The sequence below is a fragment of the Zeugodacus cucurbitae genome, chromosome 2 (genome assembly GCF_028554725.1).
Source record: "Zeugodacus cucurbitae isolate PBARC_wt_2022May chromosome 2, idZeuCucr1.2, whole genome shotgun sequence".
In the NCBI taxonomy this organism is placed as follows: domain Eukaryota; kingdom Metazoa; phylum Arthropoda; class Insecta; order Diptera; family Tephritidae; genus Zeugodacus; species Zeugodacus cucurbitae.
This window is the reverse complement of record NC_071667.1, coordinates 63,562,509-63,584,540: the sequence shown is the minus strand read 5'-3', so window position 1 is coordinate 63,584,540 and position 22,032 is coordinate 63,562,509. Positions and strand designations below refer to the sequence as shown.

Genomic DNA, 22,032 nt, shown 5'->3' with positions numbered 1-22,032 from the left:
GAAAGTAAACAATGCAATCGTATCTAAATTTAATGTAACATTTTATCTAAGTATTTAAAATAAATTGCATATTGACCTTGAACGTGTAGGGTATATTTCATTCATTTATGGTTAGTTGCTTTATAAAGAGGAAGCATTGTATTTTCAACAAAGCATTGTGAATGTGTATAACACACAGCTGATGAAAAGTGATTGAAGACGCGAGAAAGGACTGCAGTTTTGAAAATTGTATAGTAAACATAAAATTTAAGAATATTTAATAATAAAATCAAGTGTTTGTGCTTGTGTGCTCAGTTGATAGACAGTTATAAAACATAATAACGTAAAAGTTTTGCATAACTTACAGAGTAAAAATAAACAACTATCCAGAATGAGTTTTCACAGTTGGTTATTGCGGCGTGAAAATGGTCTCCTACGAAGTCAAGCTGATCAAGATTTTATTATGCCTCGAATTTACCAATCGATGCGACCCTTATATCAGTGGAATGACAAATTTAGCAAATCTGGTACCAACTTAGGAACAGTAAATGTCGGTGGCGTGTTCAATATGGAATTCTCTCCAGAAGGGTGTGTTTTTGTAAATATTTTGAGTAATATAATTTATGTGCAATAATTAATATAATTCAAAGGAACTTGTTGGTTGCAGCTTGTGAAAGAAAGGCCATAGTAATGTTTGATGTTATCAGCAGACAAACAGTTCAGCGAATAATGGACGCGCATACATCAAACGTAAACTGTATCAAGTAACAAAACTATACAATTTATTTTGAAACCAAATGATATAATTCAATTATTTTTTTAGATTTCTTAATAGTAGACATTTTGCAACATGCTCAGATGATACTACTGTTGCTTTATGGGATTTGCGATTCTTAAAAACTAAAATGCGTAGCCTCCAAGGACATTCAAACTGGGTGAAGAGTATAGAATACTCGAAACAAGATAGCTTGTTGGTAACATCAGCATTTGATGGAAGTATATTTACATGGGATATAAATTCTTACACTGAACAAGGACTTATATACCAAAAAGTTTTCCATACAAGTGGTTTAATGCGGTGTCGGATAACACCTGACGGCTCAAAACTTATATTGTGTACGACAGGCGGATATATAATGATTGTTCATGATTTAGACTTAACTACACTACACAAAGATTTGTGTGGCTTTAGAGTAAGTGATATTTTATCTTTAGCCATTATTGTGAATTACAATAATAATAATATAATTTTTTACAGCCAATTATATATAGACTAATGCAGATGGGAAAACAGTACATACCTCAAGCAGCCAAATTCGATCATGTGTTTTCGAAAAAACAGAAAAAGAACAGAGTGGAACTTGTTACAGATTTTCCAAAAGAGAATGATGCTGAAGTAATACTCGCGTTAGAGGTATAATTTTATTTTTATTAATTTAAAAATTATTTATAAATAACTTTACATAATCCAGGTGCATCCCAGGGGACACTGCTTCCTTAGTAGAAATATAAGTTATGACGGCATTACGGAATGGTTGACTGTACATGATATGGCAGAGGAGTCCGATGATGTAACCGAGAGCATAAAGAAGCACAATAATGACACCAATAAACGAAAACGTAAGCGCGAATCTGATACCGACAAAGAGGATAATGGATCTGAACCAAGTCCACCTGCTAGCGGAAGTCACGGAACAAACGATGATGTAGTTTTTAGTATCAACCGTAGAACACGTGCAACTAGATTAGCAGCTCAATCCGGTGAGTCAGTAAATTCACCGTTAGTAATGCCTTTTGACCAATTTATAGCCCGTAGTGCAGGTACACCGTCGGGAAGTGCCGGGTCCGGTAATGCAGATGGTAGTTCGAACAGCAATAACAATGCTAATGCGAATACATTTGTCCCTGATATTTGGGCGGCTGAGGTAACAATGCAAGATCGCGCCACACGACAGAATCGAGGTAGGGAAAACAACTCAACGAACGTCTACAATTTTGTTTACGCAATTAGCAGTGGAGTGTTGCCTGCTGGAGCTGTAAACAGCACCCCATCGACATTGCCTATGTCTAGAAACTCGGGATTACGGTTTGTTCGAGGTTATGACATACAAGTAAGCAGTGATGACAGTAGTTCTTCAAGTGACGAATCAACGCCTCGCATTCAGTCGTCAAATGTTCAGCATCTCCTACCGTCAGAATTATCACCAGCAGTGCTAAGAGCATCACGTAACCATTCTGATGGAAAAATCTTCCAAAATCCCAATAAATTGACGTACTATATAAAGGAATTAAACAAAGAAAAAACGTTCATAAAAGAACCATGCTTTTCTGCTGATGGTCGCATTATTTGCTCACCATATGCTACAGGAGTGAGACTTCTTGGATTCTCTAAAGATTGCTCGGTTTATCCGCATCATAGTAATTACTCCAGTTCAAAAAGAAATCCTCAACCTTTGTCAGAGATCATTACAATGCGAGCTCATTCTGATATAGTTCTGAGTACGAGATTTAGTCCTCGCGAACCACTATTGGTCACAGGTTGTCGCAGTGGTAAAATAGTTTGGTATCAACCAAATCTTTGAATCGCAAAATAATACATACTATTATATACGCATATGTAATAAACTAAAATGAGGTGATTCGTATTAACCTATATGTTTTTCTATTTCTTAACTGAATTTTGTTAAATCATTTTTTATTTGACTTAAGAAAAACTATAAAATTAATATATTTGTCTGTAAAAAGACAAGAAACTGTTAAATACACTTTGAATAAAACGGAATCTTTGTAGTGTTCCATAAATTGTGTACAACTATCTTTTAAATATTGTTTGTATTGTGTACATTATTTTATATTAAATGGTTCCGAAATTTTTGGAACGGAACGTTTCTTTCCTAGTAAACAGCAGTCTGAAAGTACCCAAAGGGTTATGAGACCCATGAGTTGTGGGTAATTGCAATTATCGTTTAATTATTAGTGGGCCCTATCAAAGGTTTATGTTAAAGTTTCTATGAATTGATAAAACTAAACGAAACTCTTGTGTATGTGCGAACGTCGATCCATTTCTTACACATATGTAAGGCTAATGAGTTCCAACGTTGTAGTTGTTAGTTCCATGCTAATTATCTAAATTGCTTGCAATTTTGGTAGTCGTAACATCTTATTTTATTTTTACTCAAAAAATTTAAATATATATGTGTTGGCAACACTGTTAATGTAAATGGTTCATTTTTCGCTGCGACAATCCTACTGTGACAAAATCTGCAAAATTAAATTCATTTTGATATCCAGAGATATTGTTGAAATAAATAACTATCAAAAGAAATGGAATCACAATATGCACCGTTGAGCGAGAGCTGTGCCAAAGCCCTGGCGGACAAGGCCTATGAAAAACGTAAAGTTGCTTCACAGGAAATTGAAAAGTATTTTAAAAGTGTCTGTAAATATGTAGTGTTTATAACCGAACCTCTGCATATTCTATTGCAGAATGGTGACAGAATTTAACTCGAAAAATAATACGGTGCAGATACGAAAGCTTATAGATGTACTTTCTAATCAATTTGCAATATCACGAGATCCCAATCGACGCAAAGGGGGCTTAATAGGACTTGCCGCAACAAGTCTGGGGTTGGGGAAGGTGAGTCATAATAAATCTGACTAGTATTGTCTAAAACACTAACTATATATTTTATAGGATTCCGAACGATATGTAGGGGAGCTGGTTACGCCAATTTTGAACTGTCTAAGTGACCCAGATGTTCGAGTTCGCTACTTCGCATGTGAATCATTATACAATGTTGTTAAGGTAGCAAGAGCCGCTATCATACCATTTTTCCCAGACTTATTCTCGGCATTATCACGATTAGTGACGGATCCAGATCAAATGGTAAAAGATGGCAGTGAGTTGCTCGATCGGTTGTTAAAGGTAATGAGTATAAAATATATTACAAAATGTGTATAATGAATTTTACATCATTTCAGGATATCGTAACTGAGTCTTCACAAATTTTCAATCTAGAGGCGTTTATACCACTTCTCAAGGAACGCATTTATGTAAATAACTCATTTGCAAGGCAATATGTTATATCATGGATTTCGATTTTAAACGCAGTTCCTGAAATAAATATGTTGATATATTTAACCGACATTTTGGATGGACTTTTTACAATGCTAGAGGACAACACTACAGAAATTCAACGAATGTATGTATATTTTTTTTCTTTCTCTTCTTTTTTTTTAGAATACAATTTTATTTGTACGAAAGTTTTTATTTGTTATTATTTTAGGTGTGAAACCACTTTAAGCCAATTTTTAAAATCGATCCGACATGATGCTTCTTCAGTGCGAATGGAGGACACAATAAACATACTCATTATTCATGCTCAATCTACTAATGAACTTATTAAGGTAAATAAAAAAATATGTTATTCTTTTTATGCACTTTTGAACCTAATATGTATATGTATTGATACATTATAGTCAATCGCTATAACGTGGATACGTGAATTTGTACAAATATTTGGACCAAATGTTTTGCCGCATGCCAGTGGAATATTTACTGCGATTTTACCTTGCCTAGAATACAACGTAGAATCTAAAAAAAGTAGTAACAATTTTTTTTTCTTAATAATAAATAATGCTTTCTTTAATATAATGCTATAATTAAAATTAACAGATATCAAGGAATGCGCAGTGTCGGTGAATACGTCGATTATGTCATTGATTTCATCAAAAGAACACAAACCGCAAAATATTGACAAAATAGATTTACGTTCGGTTATGGAAGTATTGTCGCAGTATTTAACACATAATTCAGTGCACACCAAAATTGCAGTGCTGAAATGGATTCATCATCTATTTACACAGTTCCCCAACGAGGTTTGTGTATGATTTCCTTTCCTTGTGTAAATAATATAATAAAGTTATAAATTCAGATGTCACCACATGCTAGCAATTTAGGTGCTAACTTACTGGGCATTCTATCAGATAATTCCGATGAAGTCGTATTGCAATGTCTATCCGTTTTAGCCATAATTTTAAATTCAACCGATAAAGAAGGTACACATATATAATAAATAATTAGTTCAGCATCATATTTAAATATTTTCGCTTAAATTAGATTCCAGAGACTTTAATAAAGCGCATTATCGCAAATTCCTTTTAAGTTTGCTCAACTTGTTTGGCGAGGAAAAGAAGTTTTTGGACAATCGTGCCAGCCTTATAATTCGGTAATATTTTTACTCATATGCTTAAAATACCTAATTTATATAATAATTCTACGTAATTTATTAACTATGTATTGCAGACAATTGTGCGTACTGCTAAATGCGGAGTATATCTATCGCACCTTTTCCGAAATCATTGATGAAGAAGTTATTAAATTTGCATCGACAATGGTCCGTCTGCTCAACATGATACTCTTGACATCGCCCGAATTATTTGAATTGCGCAATACCCTACGAAACATTACAAATGAACATTCCGCGAATTTATTTAAATGTCTTTATAAAAGTTGGGCGCATTGTCCGGTCTCCACACTATCACTTTGTTTATTAACCCAAAGTTATCAACATGTGTCGCAGCTGGTAGTATTGTTGTAAGTAAATTAACTGTATATATTACCATTAAAATTAATTTGGCTGAAAGAAAATAAATGTATATTATTTGAATTGTAATATTTTCAGCGGTGATGTAGAGATAACGTTGGATCTATTGAATGAATTAGACAAACTGGTACAGCTGATAGAATCACCAATTTTTGCGCGTAAGTGGTATAAAAAAATTCATTCTCGAATCAACATTTACTTTGTTTCAAAAAATAAAAATTTATTGTCTAATTCATAATTGCAATTTAAAGATAAACATATTTCATTTCACAGCATTGCGTCTCACCCTGGTTTCAAAAGCAAATAATTGTGCAGATGCTCAACACTTGGCGCATGCCCTTTTTGGCATTCTTATGCTTTTGCCGCAAACCGATGCTTTCAACTTATTGAAAAACCGTTTACAATGTGTACCAAACTATTGGGGCCAAACGCCAATGTAAGTTTAAACATAATTGAAAAGTTATTGCATAATTATGAGCTAATGATTCTAATCCTCATTAACAGAAATGAAAATAAATCGCTGCAACATCAAAGCAACATTGACTTTGAAATATTGTTGGAACATTTTAAAAAAGTCCAAAAAGCTAAACGGACACTACGAATTCAACAAAGGAGAAATATTATTTTACCCGAAGAAACCTAGGGCAAAGAAATTGTCAAAAATTCAATCTGAATATTTCTGAAATGTTTATTTTCCGTCATCGATTAAGAGCAAAGATGCCTAGTATTTGATTTACGTTATTCTTCTGGAGAATGCAACAACTACATACATTTATTTGTAAATTATTCAATAATATTTTATTGAGACTCGTTAAAAGTCACTAGAGTAATATTTTATTAAGATTTAAATATGCAACGGCTAGAAAAATATACAAAAATTGATATACATATAAATAAGTGAATTACTGAGATCGACTTGGTTACTCCTGCATAAATAAACTAATAGCCTTCAAATCATATCATAAACCTATAGGATTATTCTACACTGATAGTGAGATCTCCAGCTAATTTATATTACACGTAGTGTTTGGATGAAGATTTCCGACATTTCATTAGTTTAGACGTCCAGGAAAATTTAAGTAATGTGAACACAAATCCATAAAAGTACTTATCACCAAAGTATTGAATAAATTTCAGCTTTATTTAATGAAACATTGAGCTCAATACTAGAACTTTGTATATTTTGTAATGGTATGCATTTTATTTGTTTATTTTTGTTTAAATATAAACAAAAAACAGCTGTTCGCATAGTGTTGCCAAATTTTTATCGTTTATATTGAAAAAATGATTGCCACTAGGAGAATCTTAAACATCACTGCTTGTTTTGAAAAACAAAAAAAAAAAACAATAAGCTACATTAATTAATCGTACAACCCTTTAACCCGTTTATAATTATATAATTTTGATTATTACTTATTGATCGATGCAATAAACTAATCTCGACGTGTGAACTGGCATTATAATCCCCTAACGAAATTCAGCTATAAAATAAAAATTTGAGTAGGAAACTCTTATTTATGGACGCGATTTTGGGGAATAAGTATTGTTGCATATTGTGAAAATCAAATAATTGTTTTATTGCATTGTGAACGATTGTGTTTAAATAAATAAACGGTATACGTAAACAGTGATCAAGTACGGAATTAAAAAATTATATTGTTATATATTAGTTTAATTTTATCAAGTCTTTTAGTACTTCAAGAACATCTTGTTAATATATATATGTAATTGTGAAATAATGCGAAACGCATTCGATGTACATATGTATTTGACAACTGAAATTGCATCAGACTTTTTAAACTGAAAAGTGAAAGGATTGTAAATTGCAATTATAGTAAATAACAATTGATTTTTCTTTTACATAAGGCCATACCAAAATTTTAAACAATTTCAATTTCAAATATTGTTATCAATGTATGCACATATGTATGTATGAATGTATCTACAGGTATATAGTAAATTTGTATTCATAGATTTATGTACATACATACATATATATATATGTACATTCATGTAGCTAAACGAATATGAATGCGCACTTGGCGCTTTTTTAAATTCCTTTGTTGTGCTACCAAAAAAAATCGCAAAGTCAAAACAAAGACGTTTTGTTGTAAACAACAACAAATATCTTCTCATATCTTACTGATCCTTTCATTTGTATTGTGTGCATAGAGCAACATAGGCGAAATGACGCGAATTATAATCGAAGTAAACAAAAATTGTTCAATGCAACCCAGTAGGAAATATAATTGGAAATGGTATATATAAATAGAATTCAAACAACAGTTTAACTGGATAATTTTGAAAATACACAAACATATTGGAAAATGTGTTTTAGGCAACTTCTTTTCTGGGCCAAACAATTGTATGCTTATTTCGCAATATTTTAACTGTGTGATCATATTGATATACTTTCTATTGTTTGAAGGTGTGTGCATAATAGTCACTTGGTATGTGTGTATATGTGCATATGTTGTCCCTCATTCTCTTCTTTTTTGTTTTTATTATACATTCATATTCTGGTGTTGCAATAAATCGATTTCTGCCTATCAGGGTAGATGTTTAATTATTTCAAGAAGAAAAACAAATAGGAGCGCCAATTTTGCAGGTGATTCAGCAAACAAATTTTGCAGGTTTAAATATTGTCATATTTTAGATAATTGAATAGTAAATAAGAGTTTAATAAATGTTCAAGTGAAATACGTACGTATATTATGATTTGTTCGTAAACTAAAACAAACAAAATGTGTAAGGCGTCAAACATAAACAAGTCCTTAGCTTTCAAGGTCATCAATAATATATTATTGGTGTGCGTTTATATGAAAAACAAATTCAATTTTTGTGAATCGTGAAAATTCGTCGATTTTATTTTTGTTTAATACCTACTCATTACACGTCATTTAAAAGTAAATACACCAAACTTACTGTTATACGAGTATATGTATATGTATACACATATACATACTTACATAAAAATTATGATTTGTATGCAGACAAATTCGTGTATTCATTAGGGTAGTTCAAGTAGTCCGAAATATATATATATATATGGACATATAGATTAAGTTATAAATCATTAATTCAATTACCATTGGGTTATTGAGATTCACAAACATTTTATTTCATGAATTGCATATAAAATATAATATTTTTGCTATAAAACTAGAGAATATAAAATTATATACATAATATGCACTGTGAAATTCTATGTGATTTTCTTTAATTCTTCTACAGATTATGGATTGTGGGCTTATAAGTCTGTTCGACTCTGATGACGGAAATCACGAAGCAGACAAATCCAATAACAACCGTCCAGTTCGAGGTAATGCACCGAAAGTTCGAAAAAGTTCTGCAAAAAACAATAAGGGCACACATAAAAGAAACAGTGAAAGCGGAAGCGGAAGCAGCAGTAGCAGCGATGCAGAAATAGATTTGCAAAATAATAAAATTATTATCGATTTTGATCAGGGTATTTTACCACCGGAACCACAATTGGGAAATATTGAGTACAAACTGAAATTAATTAGTCCATCGAAGCATCGCTTTGAACATCTTGTAACTCAAATGAAATGGAGACTGCGCGAAGGAAATGGAGAAGCAGTTTATGAAATAGGAGTATCTGATTCAGGGCATTTACATGGACTCAACGAAAAAGACATGAGTGCCTCCTTAGCCACACTAAAACAAATGGCCCAGAAATTAGGCGCCAGTACCTCAGTTTTACGTCGAAAATATATAGCAACAAGACGATCCGTTGCCGAAGTTTTAGTTCGTAAAATACCTGATGATCAACATAATATAGAAATTCGTGTTGCTGTACTGGGTGGCGCGGAGGCAGGGAAATCCACACTGCTCGGTGTACTGACACAAGGTGAATTCGACAATGGCAGGGGTTTGGCACGACTTATTATGTTTAGACATATGCACGAAATACAATCGGGTCGCACTTCAAGTATATCACATGAGACACTGGGCTTCGATTCGCAGGTAATATACAATTTTAATAACATTATGCAAATAATAAACAATTGAATTTCACTCAACAATAGGGTACAATCATAAACTACAAATACAATGAGTTGATGACTGCCGAGGAAATTAGCGATCGCTCCACAAAATTGGTAACATTTCTAGATTTGGCTGGTCATAGACGCTACATGCGCACAACCGTGCAGGCACTATTAGGCTACTCCCCCCACTATGCCATGTTAGTAGTGTCAGCAGGCAGCGGCTGTACTGGCACTAGTAAGGAGCATCTATCTATTGTTCGAGCCTTGGATATGCCATTCTTCGTTGTTGTTACCAAGACCGATATAACGAGTCCGGAACAAACAGTACAAGAATTAAGACAAGTTCTTACATCGGTGGGATGTCGAAAGATGCCATTTATTGTCACAAATGAAGATGAAGCTATCTCAGCAGCCTCTAATCAAGTGTCCGAAAATATTGTTCCCATATTTTGTGTTTCGAACGTTACCGGCGCAGGACTTAGTCTTGTCACAAAGTTTCTCTACGTACTTTCACCGAGTATAAGTAATCTTGAAAAAGAGCGTCTAGAACAGGAATCAAGTGAATTTCATATCGATGAAATTTTTCGAGTAACCGAAGTTGGTCCAGTTGTTGGCGGCTTACTCGTAAAGGGAGTTCTCACGGAAAATATGCAAATGAAAATTGGACCTTTAGCTGACGGTAGCTTTCATACTGTTACTGTACACACAATTCATCGGAACAAAGCGCCGTGTAGGATGGTGCGTGCGGGGCAAAGCGCTTCTTTATCATTTTTACCAAATCAGACGCTGCCGCCACTTAGAAGTGGCATGACATTGTTGGGCGATACCGGCGATCCTGAAGAGGCACCGTACGGTACACTTCTATTTCAAGTAATGTATCAAAATCACTTTCCCTGATTAGTCTGCTAATTGTATTTTGCTTACCATTTTAGGCAGAAGTATCTGTTCTATTTCACGCTACAGCAATATATGTAGGTTTTCAGACGACTATACACATAGGCAGCATTCGACAAACCGCAATTATTCGAGCAATAGAGGAGCGTGAAAAAATGGGTACGAATGATAGCGCTTTGGTGTTGTTTGAATTTGTTGGACATCCCGAGTATGTGCGGCCAGGCGTGCGCATATTATTTCGTGAAGGCACAAGCAAGGGCATCGGTGTTGTAACAAAAGTTTTCCCTCTCAACAAATCCGCCGGATAAATTAATTTCAATATGTAAATATCCACTAACTAAAATTTTGTTTGAAAATTTAAAAGGTATTATATGTGTTATCTTTACCTATACCTCAATCACTTTAATGTAATTAAATTTTTTAATATACATATAGTTGAATGTGGATTACATTTTTTTACGATAATACTTCAAATAAGTATGTGAGTTCTAGTCCTACATTTGCTTACCTGGACATACTTAATAGAATTTCAAATTCGAACATATAATTACTTACATATGTAACTGAAGATATTGTAATAGTTTCATTCAGAATAATATTTGTAGCTCAGCAAGAAGACAATTTTGACTGTATGTTTTTCATTACCTAAAATTAGACATAGAAAAAACTCCTTTAAACAAGTTTTATACATATTGACAGCGGATTTTTCGCTTTACGCTTAATGTTGGCGATCCATACCACATAGCGGTGAATTTATACATATCACAAATGAATTTTCCAAAATTTAAAAGTTTATATATGGTTTCTTTTCAGTTAAATAAAATTTAAATTACCAAAAAAAAAATATATAGAGTCCAGTTGTCAATGTAATAAATAATAAAAATGTGTATGTAATATCCTATCATTTGAGTTTGAAGGTCATAAAATACAGAATTTCATCGTCATAAGAAAACAACTCATATATTGACCGTAATTGAGTAAAATACGCAACCAGTATAAAATACTTAAGGAAATTTTACTACTACGTTGATTGTTCTTTTTGACTACAATAAAAAGTGTAAAAGTATACCCTAATTAATGTACATTTTTATTATAATGAAATATTGATTTCATATATCGTACGATATCAATTACATTAAATATCAATCGTTATTCTTGGAACTAGGATTCGTTTGTAGATTATCGGAACTCGTTTGACTTTCAATTTCAATTGCTTTCGCTGCTACAGCAGATGTAAATCGAAATAGCACTGGTATTTCACCCAAGGTCGGATTTCCGTTGGACTCTAACGATCTTATCCAAGACAGTAATGAGTCCTTAGTTGATGTACCAGTTGCACAAATTGCAAAAATTGTACCATCCTCTTGTTGGTGTACTGAACGGTTTTTACCAACTGCATTTTTGGGTCGGGGCATTGCTGCGCCGAAGAACGGTGCACTTATCCGTGAAACATCTAAAAATTGATAGTTTCAATTTATAAAACATTAGAAACAAAAACAACAAAAGTGATCATACCATCCTGATCTTCTTGTTCTTCTTGCAGACTTTGTAGAAATTTTGGATCTGGATCAGCTCGTAAAGTAAAGTAATTAATTGAGCGATTTCTTAACCAAATCAAAAAGGGACCTTCAATATAAACTGCTTTATCGCGAGGATGATCACGTAATAGTTGTGACTGCTCTGGACTCATTCCGCTTACAATCCACGTATCATCAATGGAATCTTTGACATTTTTTGTTTCATATACAGAAATTCTAGAACGCAAATCGACTGTACACATGCGTTCTATGGCCAATTGAGCGATATTCAGTATATCATCAGGTATAGGGTTTGGCAGAGGCCATGGTGATAAGTTTTTAAACTTTGGCATCCAATACATCATTCTCCAATACTTACGTAAAGGATGTCCACGTCGCCCGAATACATTCAACAACATAGCTTCCATTTCATAATCGGGCATTACACCTAGATCCTCCATTTGTTCTAGCAAATCTATTATACACTGTTGTTGTTTGGGGTAATGCATGAATTCGGCTTGAAAAACGTTGCTCGGAATAAACTTTCCTTTCGGCATTACGTTAATTAAAGCTTTGTACACTTCTATATCGTGCTCCACACCAAATTCTGCCATGTTGCGGAGGGCAGCATAAATAAACTCGACATGATTGCGACGATGGACGTCACGCTCTTCGAAAATTTCCAACATTGCTAGATACGATTCTTTGGTTTTATTTGTCACATTGGCAAAAGGATTTTGAACTGCAGGAAGTGGTGGTCTTCGTATTTTACTCCTTTCTTTATTCCCACTTGCATTGCCATCATTTTGTCTCCGGTTTTCGTTCTCACTTTTTGTACAATAAAATGCTTTACTAGATTCTGATAACCATGCGGGTGGTACGATTTGAAATGAATTACCATTATATTTTAATTGTCCTCTAAACAATGTAGTAAGTTTGCGCAGCATTACTAATAAATATCCATTAAAGTATAACAAGAATGAAGTATAATATTCCTACACTTGAATATCCATTATAAAAAATAATCAACAATATGATTAAATAACCCGGCGGTTTTTACTTTACGAGACAACGATCAGCTGAGCGGAGCCTGTGTTGCATTTTCAGTAAAGAAACATATTCTTTCATTTTGGGAAAATTTAAATTCATAATTAGTAACTAATTTTAATTTTAGCTTATGATTACAATATAACAAAATACGTGGATACATTGTATGAATAAATTAATTGCCAATAAAATACTAATTTATAAAAATTTAAAAATGAACGGATCTTGAAATCTAATTGAAGTTATTCAATTATACATATATTTCAACTATTTTAAAAAGGTTATTAACTAAGGCCTTAAAAAAATCGAGCCTTTGAAATAAAAGTTTTAGTGAGGTGTATAACAAACACTGGAGTAGATTACAAATAATTCTGAAATTGTAGTAGATTTTATGCACCAATGTCTCATTACTTATTTCGAACACTGTTTCATTAGCTTATTTTACAAGCATTATTTGTTTAGTGAATACCTGTAGTCGTTTTGTTTTTTTGTTGTTCTTTCTTAGAAATTTGCAAATGTTAATACACATCTAAATGTATGGAAAAGTGTTTAAGATATACATAAATAAATATATTCAAAGAATTCAAATTATTATCAACAAACTTAAGTGTGAGGATTAAACATGAGTTGAATAAAAAATAAACGGAGAAATATTTGTTAGAAAGGTCTAGCAATTCTAATGGCACTTTGAAATCATTCGGTAAATTACGGAAAGGATATATTTGTATTAACAGGAGTATAAATATTGGAAAAGTTATTCTATTTCGGATTTTATTACGGCCTTACATATGCATTGGTATTACAACTTTTTGGTGCGACGGCCTTATCTAATGGTCCTGGCCGTGGCCGTTTTGTGTACAGCTTGCATCACGGTATCCTTGACCATGAATTCAGTACCAGATTTTAGTGATCCAACATTGGTATGTGCCAGTCCATACATAAATATACGTACATATTTATGTTTTGTGTATAACTAAATTGTTTAAAATATTGCATGTACTACGTACAGTATAATATATGATTTGATTGTATTTCTTTCTTAAGTACATACACACTCTAATCCTTTTCTGGACGAAAGTCGTATTCAATACGTATTATTTAAATATTTATTCATATTTGTTCATATGTAGTTTTTTTTAATAAGTTGAACTTTTGTATTAACAAAATGCACTTGTTTAACACTGTGTATCCTTCTTTTTGAATTACTGCAATTGTGTATGATATTTAGATAGTTATTGGAAATGTGTTTAATCTCTTTATTATAATCTTGATTGCAGGGATTTGAAACCAGAGGCACACCGTTAGGGCAACGTTTGAGCGCTTGGAATAATCTTATACATGAGACGGGTCCCTCTGGTAGTCTGGTGACGGACCCAAATGATTTGCTCTTTTATAATAACATTAATATTTATCATCATTTAAAAAATATGCGAAAACATCAACGTCACAATCGAACGCACCAACGCAAAAATCGAAAAAAACCTAAAAACTCAAAACACCATAAAAAAGAACTACACCTGAGTAAGAAGATATTTTCGTTACAAAATCGGTTTAATATTACAACTCGTAACAGCAATGAAACCGATCTTTTACCAACTCAATGGAATGGTGACAGTGGTGTCTTTCGTGATTATGAGATTACAAATGATTCTTTGTCATCCTCGGAGCAAGTGAATCGTAGTGAACATTTTGAATATGGTCATAATACAACATCTATTGATGAAGATTACCACCGTGAAAAGGTGCAGTCTAAAAAGAGTACATGGAACATTATCAAACAAGCTCGATTTCCGCCCAACCTAAATGTTGGGCCACATGTGGAAGGTTATTTTTGCGGCTCACCCTCTAAGGATTATTCACACTTTGTAGTTGAGCGTATAGGTCCTAATGATACGGATTCACTTTTCGACCTTAATAGTTTGCTAGCCATGTGTCAATTGCAGAATCAAATTATTGCAATACCAAGTTATGGTGAATTTTGTCAAAGAGAAGAACTCACTGACACCTGTTGTCGGCCATGGTCACTACCAAATTATGCAGCACTATTGGCAAATAAGAGCTCTTGTTTCGATTTAAACGTAAATTTGTTATTTATTTTATAATGAATTTGAATTGTTTACAAGTATTTCATTACTTTTCAGACGACAGACGTTGTTATGCTACAGAATTTATTAGTGATGTGCTTCGAGTATTATCATGACCTAAAGTTAAGCAATGATTGCAGTAAGTTTAGCCCCTGTCAAGCTCCAAGGGAATGCACTCGTGGAAACATAGTATATAATATATTACATTTTTTAACCGATTACAATTTCATTCATATGAATGTAAGTAGAAAATGAAATTTTAGAGAAAATCGATTATTAACATGAAAATTTATCTATATTTTTATACGTTTACCAGGACACAACAGTATTTATGAAATATGCAATGATATTTGTACCAGTAGCAACTACATCCAAAATCCTTCCGTTGTTTCATGAATGGGAAGAAACGTAAGTATACAATTTTATACAAGCGTAATGTAACATACACTCAAGAATATTATGTACACACTTCGGTTATACCCTACGTAAAGTATATCTATCGATTGGCGCGTCCCTGGTTTTTTTCTTTTTTGCTTGTTCCATTGCAGGAATATCGTAGCTAACTTGATAAGTAGTTATTCCCGTTATATACAATTTATTTAGTTCGTCATGAAATTTTTCTCTTTCGTGTTTCACAATCATACCATACAGAACATCCTTGAATCGTTCTAGCTCTTTTACGCGATTGTAGTATGTACCGTATGTGGTCTCGTAATATTTCATGTTGCTTTTTAGGTGTGCCGTTCTTAAAAACCGTTGGGATTCCTTTTGAGAATGAAAACAATTTGGTGAATATGTTACCATGTAGGTACTCTTTTCTAAATCCCTTAGCATTTGTTCCATCAATTTAGTGTCCACATCGGGACATCGAAAAAACATTTTATACAATTCTTTTTTGCATTTCTCCAAACGTTTTACAAAATCCCTATATTCTTCCATGCCAATTGTAGCTTTAGGCCATACTTTGCTCTTGGCTTGGATCCCATTTGCCTGTAAGGGAAACCAATAATAATTGCTTATAAGTGGTTCATCAGATTGCTCAATTTTTGTGGCTCTATTAGGAACACTATTTGACTTTCTGATTCTATAGTCAAACTTGTAGGTTGTCCAATCATTTCCGCAACAATCTAACATTTTGAAGTTAACTTGCAATATTAGCTTACAGAAAAAAAAAAAACAATAATGTTGATATAATTTTTGGTTTTCGAATGTTTGTAAATAAAAATTTTATTTTGTGTTTATATTAAAAGACCTGTATGAATTTGTTTTCATTTTTAAAATATATATTTTTTTTTCAGTGATTTAAAAAATGAACTTGTGCAAGTAGTATCCATGGATTTGGGACTTGAAAATGAACTATTTAGTGAGTCCATGCTTACAGACGTTTGGCTGGTCTCATTAGGCGGCGTGTTCGTTATGACATGTATTTGGTTGTATACAACGTCGATTTTCGTTACATTGATGGTGTGCATTGCAGTGCTGTTTTCATTGGGCTTAGCATATTTTGCCTATACTTTAGTCTTTAAAATGTCATTCTTTCCATACATGAACTTACTGGCTGTGGTTGTAATAATAGGTAAATATAATAATATACATATATACATAGATTTGAATAACATATTTAAAAATACTTTGTTACTATAAATATTATATTTGCTGCGTTTTGTGTTTAGGCATTGGCGCTGACAATGCATTTCTCTTTGTAAAAATTTGGCAATGCGTTCTAGCTGAACGCTTTACTAAATCAGCAAAGACAACTACTGCCACTCACGCAACAACAGTTATCGATAGTGGAACTGAGCACACAGAGACTTTGCAGAATTTAATGGCATCCGCATTTCAACATTCAGCACTATCAATGTTTGTGTCTTCATTAACCACTGCTACGGCTTTCTTCTCGTCATATACTAGCTCCATAACGGCTATTAAATGCTTTGGGTAATATTGCGTTTTTTTTCGTTTCTTTTATTTTGAGAATTCAATGTTCCAACTAATATTCTTTCATGCTAGAATTATATATGTACTTAAAATTTAATCAATACTTGTAATATAATATTAAATATATATTTTTGCTTGAACTTCTAGCGTATTTGCTGGAACGGTAGCGGTTACCAATTATTTGCTTATGATAACTTGGCTGCCTGCTGTCGTCTGCATAATGGAACGTTTATCTGCTTGTGCCAGCTGCAATAGTAAACTTCCTGTACAAAAGCTCTTACTAATGTTCAACAAGTCAATTACAAAGTTCTGTCATCTATACGAGACAGTTATAACGAAGGCTGTGATGAATTACTCAATATTATGGATATGCCTATTTGGTAATATAAATCTTAATGATTACTACTTATATAATAAAAACTGTTCAAATAAGATTCATCATTGTAAAAGTTATAAAATATGTTGCTATGAATATATGTATATGTACATATATATGTATTTGAAATTACATTGCTAAACAAGTTGTATCTGATTTCATAGGTGCGATAGGATTATGCAGCACAGTTATTGTATTGTACGCGCCAGGATTGCAGTTGCCGGATAGCGACCATTTTCAATTATTCTCAAGTAGCCATCCCTTCGAAATATATAACAGTAAAATGAAAAATGAGTTTTGGTTTGAGAAGTCGATGTCGGTAAGTACTTAAAAATTAATTATTATTTTATATTAGTAAATATTAGTAAAAATTAAATAACCGTTTTAAATTCGAACTTTTTTGTCAGGCCTACGAAAATTTTAAATTACCTATGCGTTTTGTTTGGGGTATACAACCGGTTGATGATGGCGACTATACTGATCCCTTTTCTCATGGCAACTTACATTACGACAATAATTTTAATATATCTACAAAGGCTGCTCAATTTTGGTTACTAAATTTCTGTAAAAATATAAGACAACAACCGTTTTACGAAGTTACTTTTGGTTTATTGCTGCCAAATTGCTTCATTGAAAATTTTATATCTCTAATGGATCGCATGTAAGTCAAACTCGTAAATTGCAAAAAGTTTTATATAAAAATATAATCTATTTTCAGGTGTATAGATGGCATGGACAATACAGATCGCACACCTTGTTGTGATGTATCAAAGTTTCCTTTCGAGCCACACGTATTCGATATTTGCTTACCACAAAGTTTGTCCTTACTATACGCCACTCCGCGTGAGTTTTACACTCCTAGTGTGGCGGGGCCGAGATTTTTGGCCGACACGCAAAGAAATTCACTATTACAAACTCATAATGCAAGTTCAATTAGTAATACCTCCCAACTTTCAACTTTAACACGACCACCGGTGAAAGCTTTGGTGCTTGAGTTCGAATCGAATGTTGCCTACACAACGGCCTACAAGGATGTAAAAGCATTTGTCGAATCAGTGGAGTTGTGGCTGGCGAACCAGTTGCGGGAAGCACCGCCTGAAATGCAAGGTGGTTGGTTTACCAGTGAACTTAAATTCTTTGACACACAAAGCACACTTAGTCACGATACATTAGTAGCGATTTCCGTTGCAATGAGTGCTTCGCTCTTGGTTTTACTTTTGGTTACCTTGAATGTTTTAGTATCTTTGTATGCGGTGATTACAGTTCTACTTACAATTTTTACGACGGTGTCAATACTAATTTTACTTGGTTGGAAATTAAATGTGCTCGAAAGTATAACTGTGAATACTGCCATCGGTTTGGCAGTCGACTTCAGTTTACACTACGGCATTCATTATCGTATGTCGCCGACTAAAGAACGACTAGCCGCCAGCCAGTTCACCTTATCGCGTATTGTGGGGCCAACGTCTATGGCAGCAGTTACTACAGGTGCTGCTGGTGCTTTAATGCTGGCATCAAACGTACTACCGTATATACAGATTGGTTTATTCTTGGTTATTGTAATGGTTGTTAGCTGGTTATATGGCACATTTTTTCTCATGAGTCTGCTTAAAACGGCCGGTCCGCAGTATGGTTTCATGCAATTCAACTACCCGCTAATGAATAAAGGGTCATCAACTAGTGGAAATAAGTACTATGAAAGGTAAGAGCCGACACAATTCCAAAAATAGTATATTTATTCACTATTATATTCCAATGTTGTATTGTTATTTTTATTTTTTCCATTTGCAACATCAGAAAACAAAGTCAAGTAATTGCAAGCGAGCAGTTACTAACACCATCGAGTTCCGCTGTCGGCGAACTCATAAATTCGGAAACACACGAACTTGAGTCGCTCACATCGAGTTCATTAATTAAAACTATTTCTGGTACAGAAAGCTCGCATCCGCTGAGTGTTGATTTCGAACATTCATTCAATAACAAACATGATATAACCAGCGCCAATTTTTCAACCGTCAACGACCACAAGAGTCCGTCTATTGAAAGTCCTGAGTTACATGTTACAAACTAAGATACCTATGGATCTATTTTTTAATAAACTGTATACGAACAAATGCATAAATATTTACTAGTATTAGTGTTTATTATAAACTACAACTTACAATGGTTATGCAACTGAGAGCACAAATTGCATATATTCATACATATATGTATGTATGTAAATATTTTTGGGTATTTAAAATTATTACATAATAGTTGTTAGTTTACAAGCAGGCCGTTGTGTTGCTAAATTGCATATTTGAATCATAGCAGATTCAACTAAATAATTGAAAGGCATAAAACCCATTAATATTTAGATAAGTTAGAACATATTATTTTTAAAGAGGTTCCGCACGGTCCGTGACGTACTCAAAATGCTAGGCGGTTACGTTGTTTATATGTATATTGAGACCTGTATTCACATGTAACATTAAGTATTCAATTACGTTGCGTTATGCAAATGTATTAACATAGGCACACATAATACGAAACATAAAACATGGAGGAAGTCTTCCGTTACAATACAGAAGCAATTGCAACATAAGTAAACGGTCATCGTTTTGTTGCTATTTCATTTCGTATTCTAAACAAACTACAATTTGTTTCCATTTATCTACTAACTCATTTAAATACTTATATTTTTATGAACACAATTTTTCGTATTCCAAATTTTCCAAATATTTTGTTATTGTGAAATTGTTCAGTCAAAAAAGTATTATTAGCTATTATTAGTAATATAAATTATCATTACATGTGTAATGGCCAAATGTACTTACAATATACTTAATTATATATAATTCATGAAACGTAATTTTAGAAGCATATATATGAAAAATTACATTATATAAGCAAAGTTCTTTATATGTTAGTTGGTATAAGCGTTTTATATGTATGTCAAATGTGTGTAGCGTTAATTAGGAATAATATATAAAATACATCTAATGTTGGATTAAATTGTTGCGTTAATCCACAAGTATACACTATGGTACATTCCTATAAGTATGTATGTATATGAAATCATATGTAGGACAAACTGTTTTGATCTAAATGACACTGAATATTATACATAATATAATCAAGACTACAGAATGTTGTGAACAAAAGGTGCAAACGTCAATATGTAGTATAATTAATTAATATACAATAATATAAATATTCGAAAATAGCAAAAACAAAATATATATATACATATATATAATGAAGAGTTTAAGTTCAATGTACTTCCACTGTCAAAAGAAACAAATAATAATAGACGTATAGATAACTGTGATATGATAAAAAGATGATTTAATAAACCATAAATATAATAATTTGAATAAAAGATAATTGAAATTATTTCGAAAAGTGTGTAGCTATGTATAAATATATATATGTAATATGAAGTTTTTAATAAATATAGTATTTAATATAATTAACAATGATTCATTATTATTATATTTAGGAAATGCAACTAATTACAAAAAAAACATATTCTTTCCCAAAAAAAGGGTGTATTAATGAATTATACCGATAAAAATACCGTTACGGGTTTGATTTAAGTCTCAGCTGAAAAAATTGTGAATTATATGTATGGGTCGGATCTTTTCCAGTTATTTATTGGATAATATAGCAAAACAAGTTTATAAAGCCACATATTGCAATTGATTTTTTGTAATTTTGTAAAACCCGATTTTGGGGTTACGATTTCGTTATGCTTTAGATCAAAACAGCGGTTACGGGCTTTAATGAGGTATTCTGGTCTAGGATTTTGAAAGTTTAGACTTTCAAAACTATGACCTTGGAAGGATTTTTCAAAGTTCGACTTATTTTCGGAGATACAGACGATTTTGTGACGTGTCGTCCCAGCCGGCCAAGTGGTCTCCTAAACTTTAAACGCGTTTTTCTCGAAACTACTTTTTTGAGGTGGTTGAAATTTGGTATATATCTTCTTTATACAACGCTCTATCGTGTTTGATTTCAAGTATTTTTAAAAAATTCGAAAAGGTCGAAAAAATCGGATACAATTTTTTTTTTTCAAGTCGACGCCATTTTGTTATTTTTTTTTTTTTGATAACGACGTCCTTACTAATGAAGAATCTTTAGATATCTACAAGGGTTGAAATCAATCGGTGCGTCCTTTTTTTTTGAAGCCCCCACTCCACCGGCCCGTATCTCGACGAGTTTTGGTTTTTTTCTTGCAATTTTTTTTATTATATATTATTAAAATGTTATTAAAAAACATATAAAAAATGGATAGTAAAAATGTTTTTCATTTTTTTTTTATCTTAGTTTAAAAAATGGTCAATCAACAGAGGTGACAACATATTTCGTAGCCAGTAGCAATTTGCACTTCTTACCTGTACACCAAGGTTGACTTTTGAAGGCTACATCAATAATAACAAATTACAATAATGCCGTTCTAAAATTAATAAAAACATTTAAAATAGTTCCTCAACAAAATGCGTCACAGTATGTTTGAGGGAGCCAAGCTAAGTGTGATCCATTTTCCATTTTTCCATAGTCAAACATTCCAGACTGTTTCGTTTATTTTCACATTTTATG

At 32.8% G+C, this 22,032-nt stretch overlaps 6 protein-coding genes across 10 annotated transcripts; 4 read left to right on the top strand and 2 right to left on the bottom strand.

Annotated features, from left to right (window-relative positions):
• The first annotated feature begins 128 nt into the window (after positions 1–128).
• Positions 129–2,628, top strand: LOC105218784 (DDB1- and CUL4-associated factor 10 homolog). 3 transcript variants are annotated; one of them, XM_029044589.2, is made up of 7 exons: positions 129–228; positions 347–567; positions 630–743; positions 803–1,172; positions 1,238–1,393; positions 1,452–1,740; positions 1,801–2,628. In XM_029044589.2, exons 2-7 carry the CDS (start codon positions 371–373, stop codon positions 2,559–2,561), a joined length of 1,887 nt encoding a protein of 628 aa, XP_028900422.2. In that variant the 5' UTR covers positions 129–228; positions 347–370; the 3' UTR covers positions 2,562–2,628. The 3 variants fall into 3 exon arrangements, with proteins under 3 accessions (XP_028900422.2, XP_011192889.2, XP_011192890.2); XM_011194587.3 differs by having other exon boundaries at positions 1,789–2,628; XM_011194588.3 differs by having other exon boundaries at positions 162–233; positions 1,789–2,628.
• A 549-nt stretch (positions 2,629–3,177) lies between these two features.
• LOC105218785 (protein VAC14 homolog) lies at positions 3,178–6,681 on the top strand. The gene is made up of 13 exons (XM_011194590.3): positions 3,178–3,401; positions 3,466–3,616; positions 3,674–3,904; positions 3,961–4,181; positions 4,266–4,386; positions 4,459–4,582; positions 4,655–4,857; positions 4,914–5,037; positions 5,099–5,207; positions 5,285–5,575; positions 5,664–5,743; positions 5,859–6,021; positions 6,090–6,681. Exons 1-13 carry the CDS (start codon positions 3,304–3,306, stop codon positions 6,226–6,228), a joined length of 2,055 nt encoding a protein of 684 aa, XP_011192892.2. The 5' UTR covers positions 3,178–3,303; the 3' UTR covers positions 6,229–6,681.
• Positions 6,682–7,062: 381 nt separating this feature from the next.
• LOC105218787 (GTP-binding protein 2) lies at positions 7,063–10,933 on the top strand. Of its 3 annotated transcripts, none has more exons than XM_011194595.3 (4): positions 7,063–7,220; positions 8,820–9,572; positions 9,635–10,465; positions 10,528–10,933. In XM_011194595.3, the coding sequence occupies exons 2-4, from the start codon at positions 8,823–8,825 to the stop codon at positions 10,795–10,797; spliced, it is 1,851 nt and encodes a 616-aa protein (XP_011192897.1). In that variant the 5' UTR covers positions 7,063–7,220; positions 8,820–8,822; the 3' UTR covers positions 10,798–10,933. The 3 variants fall into 3 exon arrangements, with proteins under 3 accessions (XP_011192897.1, XP_054081467.1, XP_011192898.1); XM_054225492.1 differs by lacking the exon at positions 7,063–7,220 and adding an exon at positions 7,631–7,843; XM_011194596.3 differs by lacking the exon at positions 7,063–7,220 and adding an exon at positions 8,041–8,193.
• Positions 10,934–11,555: 622 nt separating this feature from the next.
• Positions 11,556–13,096, bottom strand: LOC105218786 (evolutionarily conserved signaling intermediate in Toll pathway, mitochondrial). The gene is made up of 2 exons (XM_011194593.3): positions 12,005–13,096; positions 11,556–11,942 (listed from the first exon to the last, which is right to left on the bottom strand). The coding sequence occupies exons 1-2, from the start codon at positions 12,951–12,953 to the stop codon at positions 11,632–11,634; spliced, it is 1,260 nt and encodes a 419-aa protein (XP_011192895.2). The 5' UTR covers positions 12,954–13,096; the 3' UTR covers positions 11,556–11,631.
• Positions 13,097–13,512: 416 nt separating this feature from the next.
• Positions 13,513–20,560, top strand: LOC105218789 (protein dispatched). The gene is made up of 11 exons (XM_011194598.3): positions 13,513–13,973; positions 14,331–15,131; positions 15,195–15,377; positions 15,454–15,545; positions 16,436–16,713; positions 16,811–17,075; positions 17,223–17,455; positions 17,616–17,770; positions 17,859–18,112; positions 18,170–19,153; positions 19,249–20,560. Exons 1-11 carry the CDS (start codon positions 13,842–13,844, stop codon positions 19,520–19,522), a joined length of 3,651 nt encoding a protein of 1,216 aa, XP_011192900.1. The 5' UTR covers positions 13,513–13,841; the 3' UTR covers positions 19,523–20,560.
• Positions 15,539–16,365, bottom strand: LOC105218788 (uncharacterized). The gene has a single exon (XM_011194597.3). The coding sequence runs from the start codon at positions 16,269–16,271 to the stop codon at positions 15,612–15,614; it is 660 nt and encodes a 219-aa protein (XP_011192899.2). The 5' UTR covers positions 16,272–16,365; the 3' UTR covers positions 15,539–15,611.
• Positions 20,561–22,032: the final 1,472 nt, after the last annotated feature.

Excerpts from the sequence above, each read along its gene's own strand:
- LOC105218786 (XM_011194593.3), bottom strand. The coding sequence starts at position 12,953 with ATGCTGCGCAAACTTACTACATTGTTTAGAGGACAATTAAAATATAAT. Across the intron at positions 11,943-12,004 it reads AGAACAAGAAGATCAGGATG|ATGTTTCACGGATAAGTGCA; the intron begins GTATGATCACTT and ends ATCAATTTTTAG.
- LOC105218784 (XM_011194587.3), top strand. The coding sequence starts at position 371 with ATGAGTTTTCACAGTTGGTTATTGCGGCGTGAAAATGGTCTCCTACGA. Across the intron at positions 568-629 it reads ATGGAATTCTCTCCAGAAGG|GAACTTGTTGGTTGCAGCTT; the intron begins GTGTGTTTTTGT and ends TATAATTCAAAG. Across the intron at positions 1,173-1,237 it reads AAGATTTGTGTGGCTTTAGA|CCAATTATATATAGACTAAT; the intron begins GTAAGTGATATT and ends AATTTTTTACAG.
- LOC105218787 (XM_054225492.1), top strand. Across the intron at positions 9,573-9,634 it reads CACTGGGCTTCGATTCGCAG|GGTACAATCATAAACTACAA; the intron begins GTAATATACAAT and ends ACTCAACAATAG. Across the intron at positions 10,466-10,527 it reads ACGGTACACTTCTATTTCAA|GCAGAAGTATCTGTTCTATT; the intron begins GTAATGTATCAA and ends TTACCATTTTAG.
- LOC105218785 (XM_011194590.3), top strand. The coding sequence starts at position 3,304 with ATGGAATCACAATATGCACCGTTGAGCGAGAGCTGTGCCAAAGCCCTG. Across the intron at positions 4,182-4,265 it reads ACTACAGAAATTCAACGAAT|GTGTGAAACCACTTTAAGCC; the intron begins GTATGTATATTT and ends TTATTATTTTAG. Across the intron at positions 5,576-5,663 it reads TCGCAGCTGGTAGTATTGTT|CGGTGATGTAGAGATAACGT; the intron begins GTAAGTAAATTA and ends TAATATTTTCAG.
- LOC105218788 (XM_011194597.3), bottom strand. The coding sequence starts at position 16,271 with ATGTTAGATTGTTGCGGAAATGATTGGACAACCTACAAGTTTGACTAT.
- LOC105218789 (XM_011194598.3), top strand. The coding sequence starts at position 13,842 with ATGCATTGGTATTACAACTTTTTGGTGCGACGGCCTTATCTAATGGTC. Across the intron at positions 17,771-17,858 it reads GGTTTGAGAAGTCGATGTCG|GCCTACGAAAATTTTAAATT; the intron begins GTAAGTACTTAA and ends CTTTTTTGTCAG. Across the intron at positions 18,113-18,169 it reads ATATCTCTAATGGATCGCAT|GTGTATAGATGGCATGGACA; the intron begins GTAAGTCAAACT and ends ATCTATTTTCAG.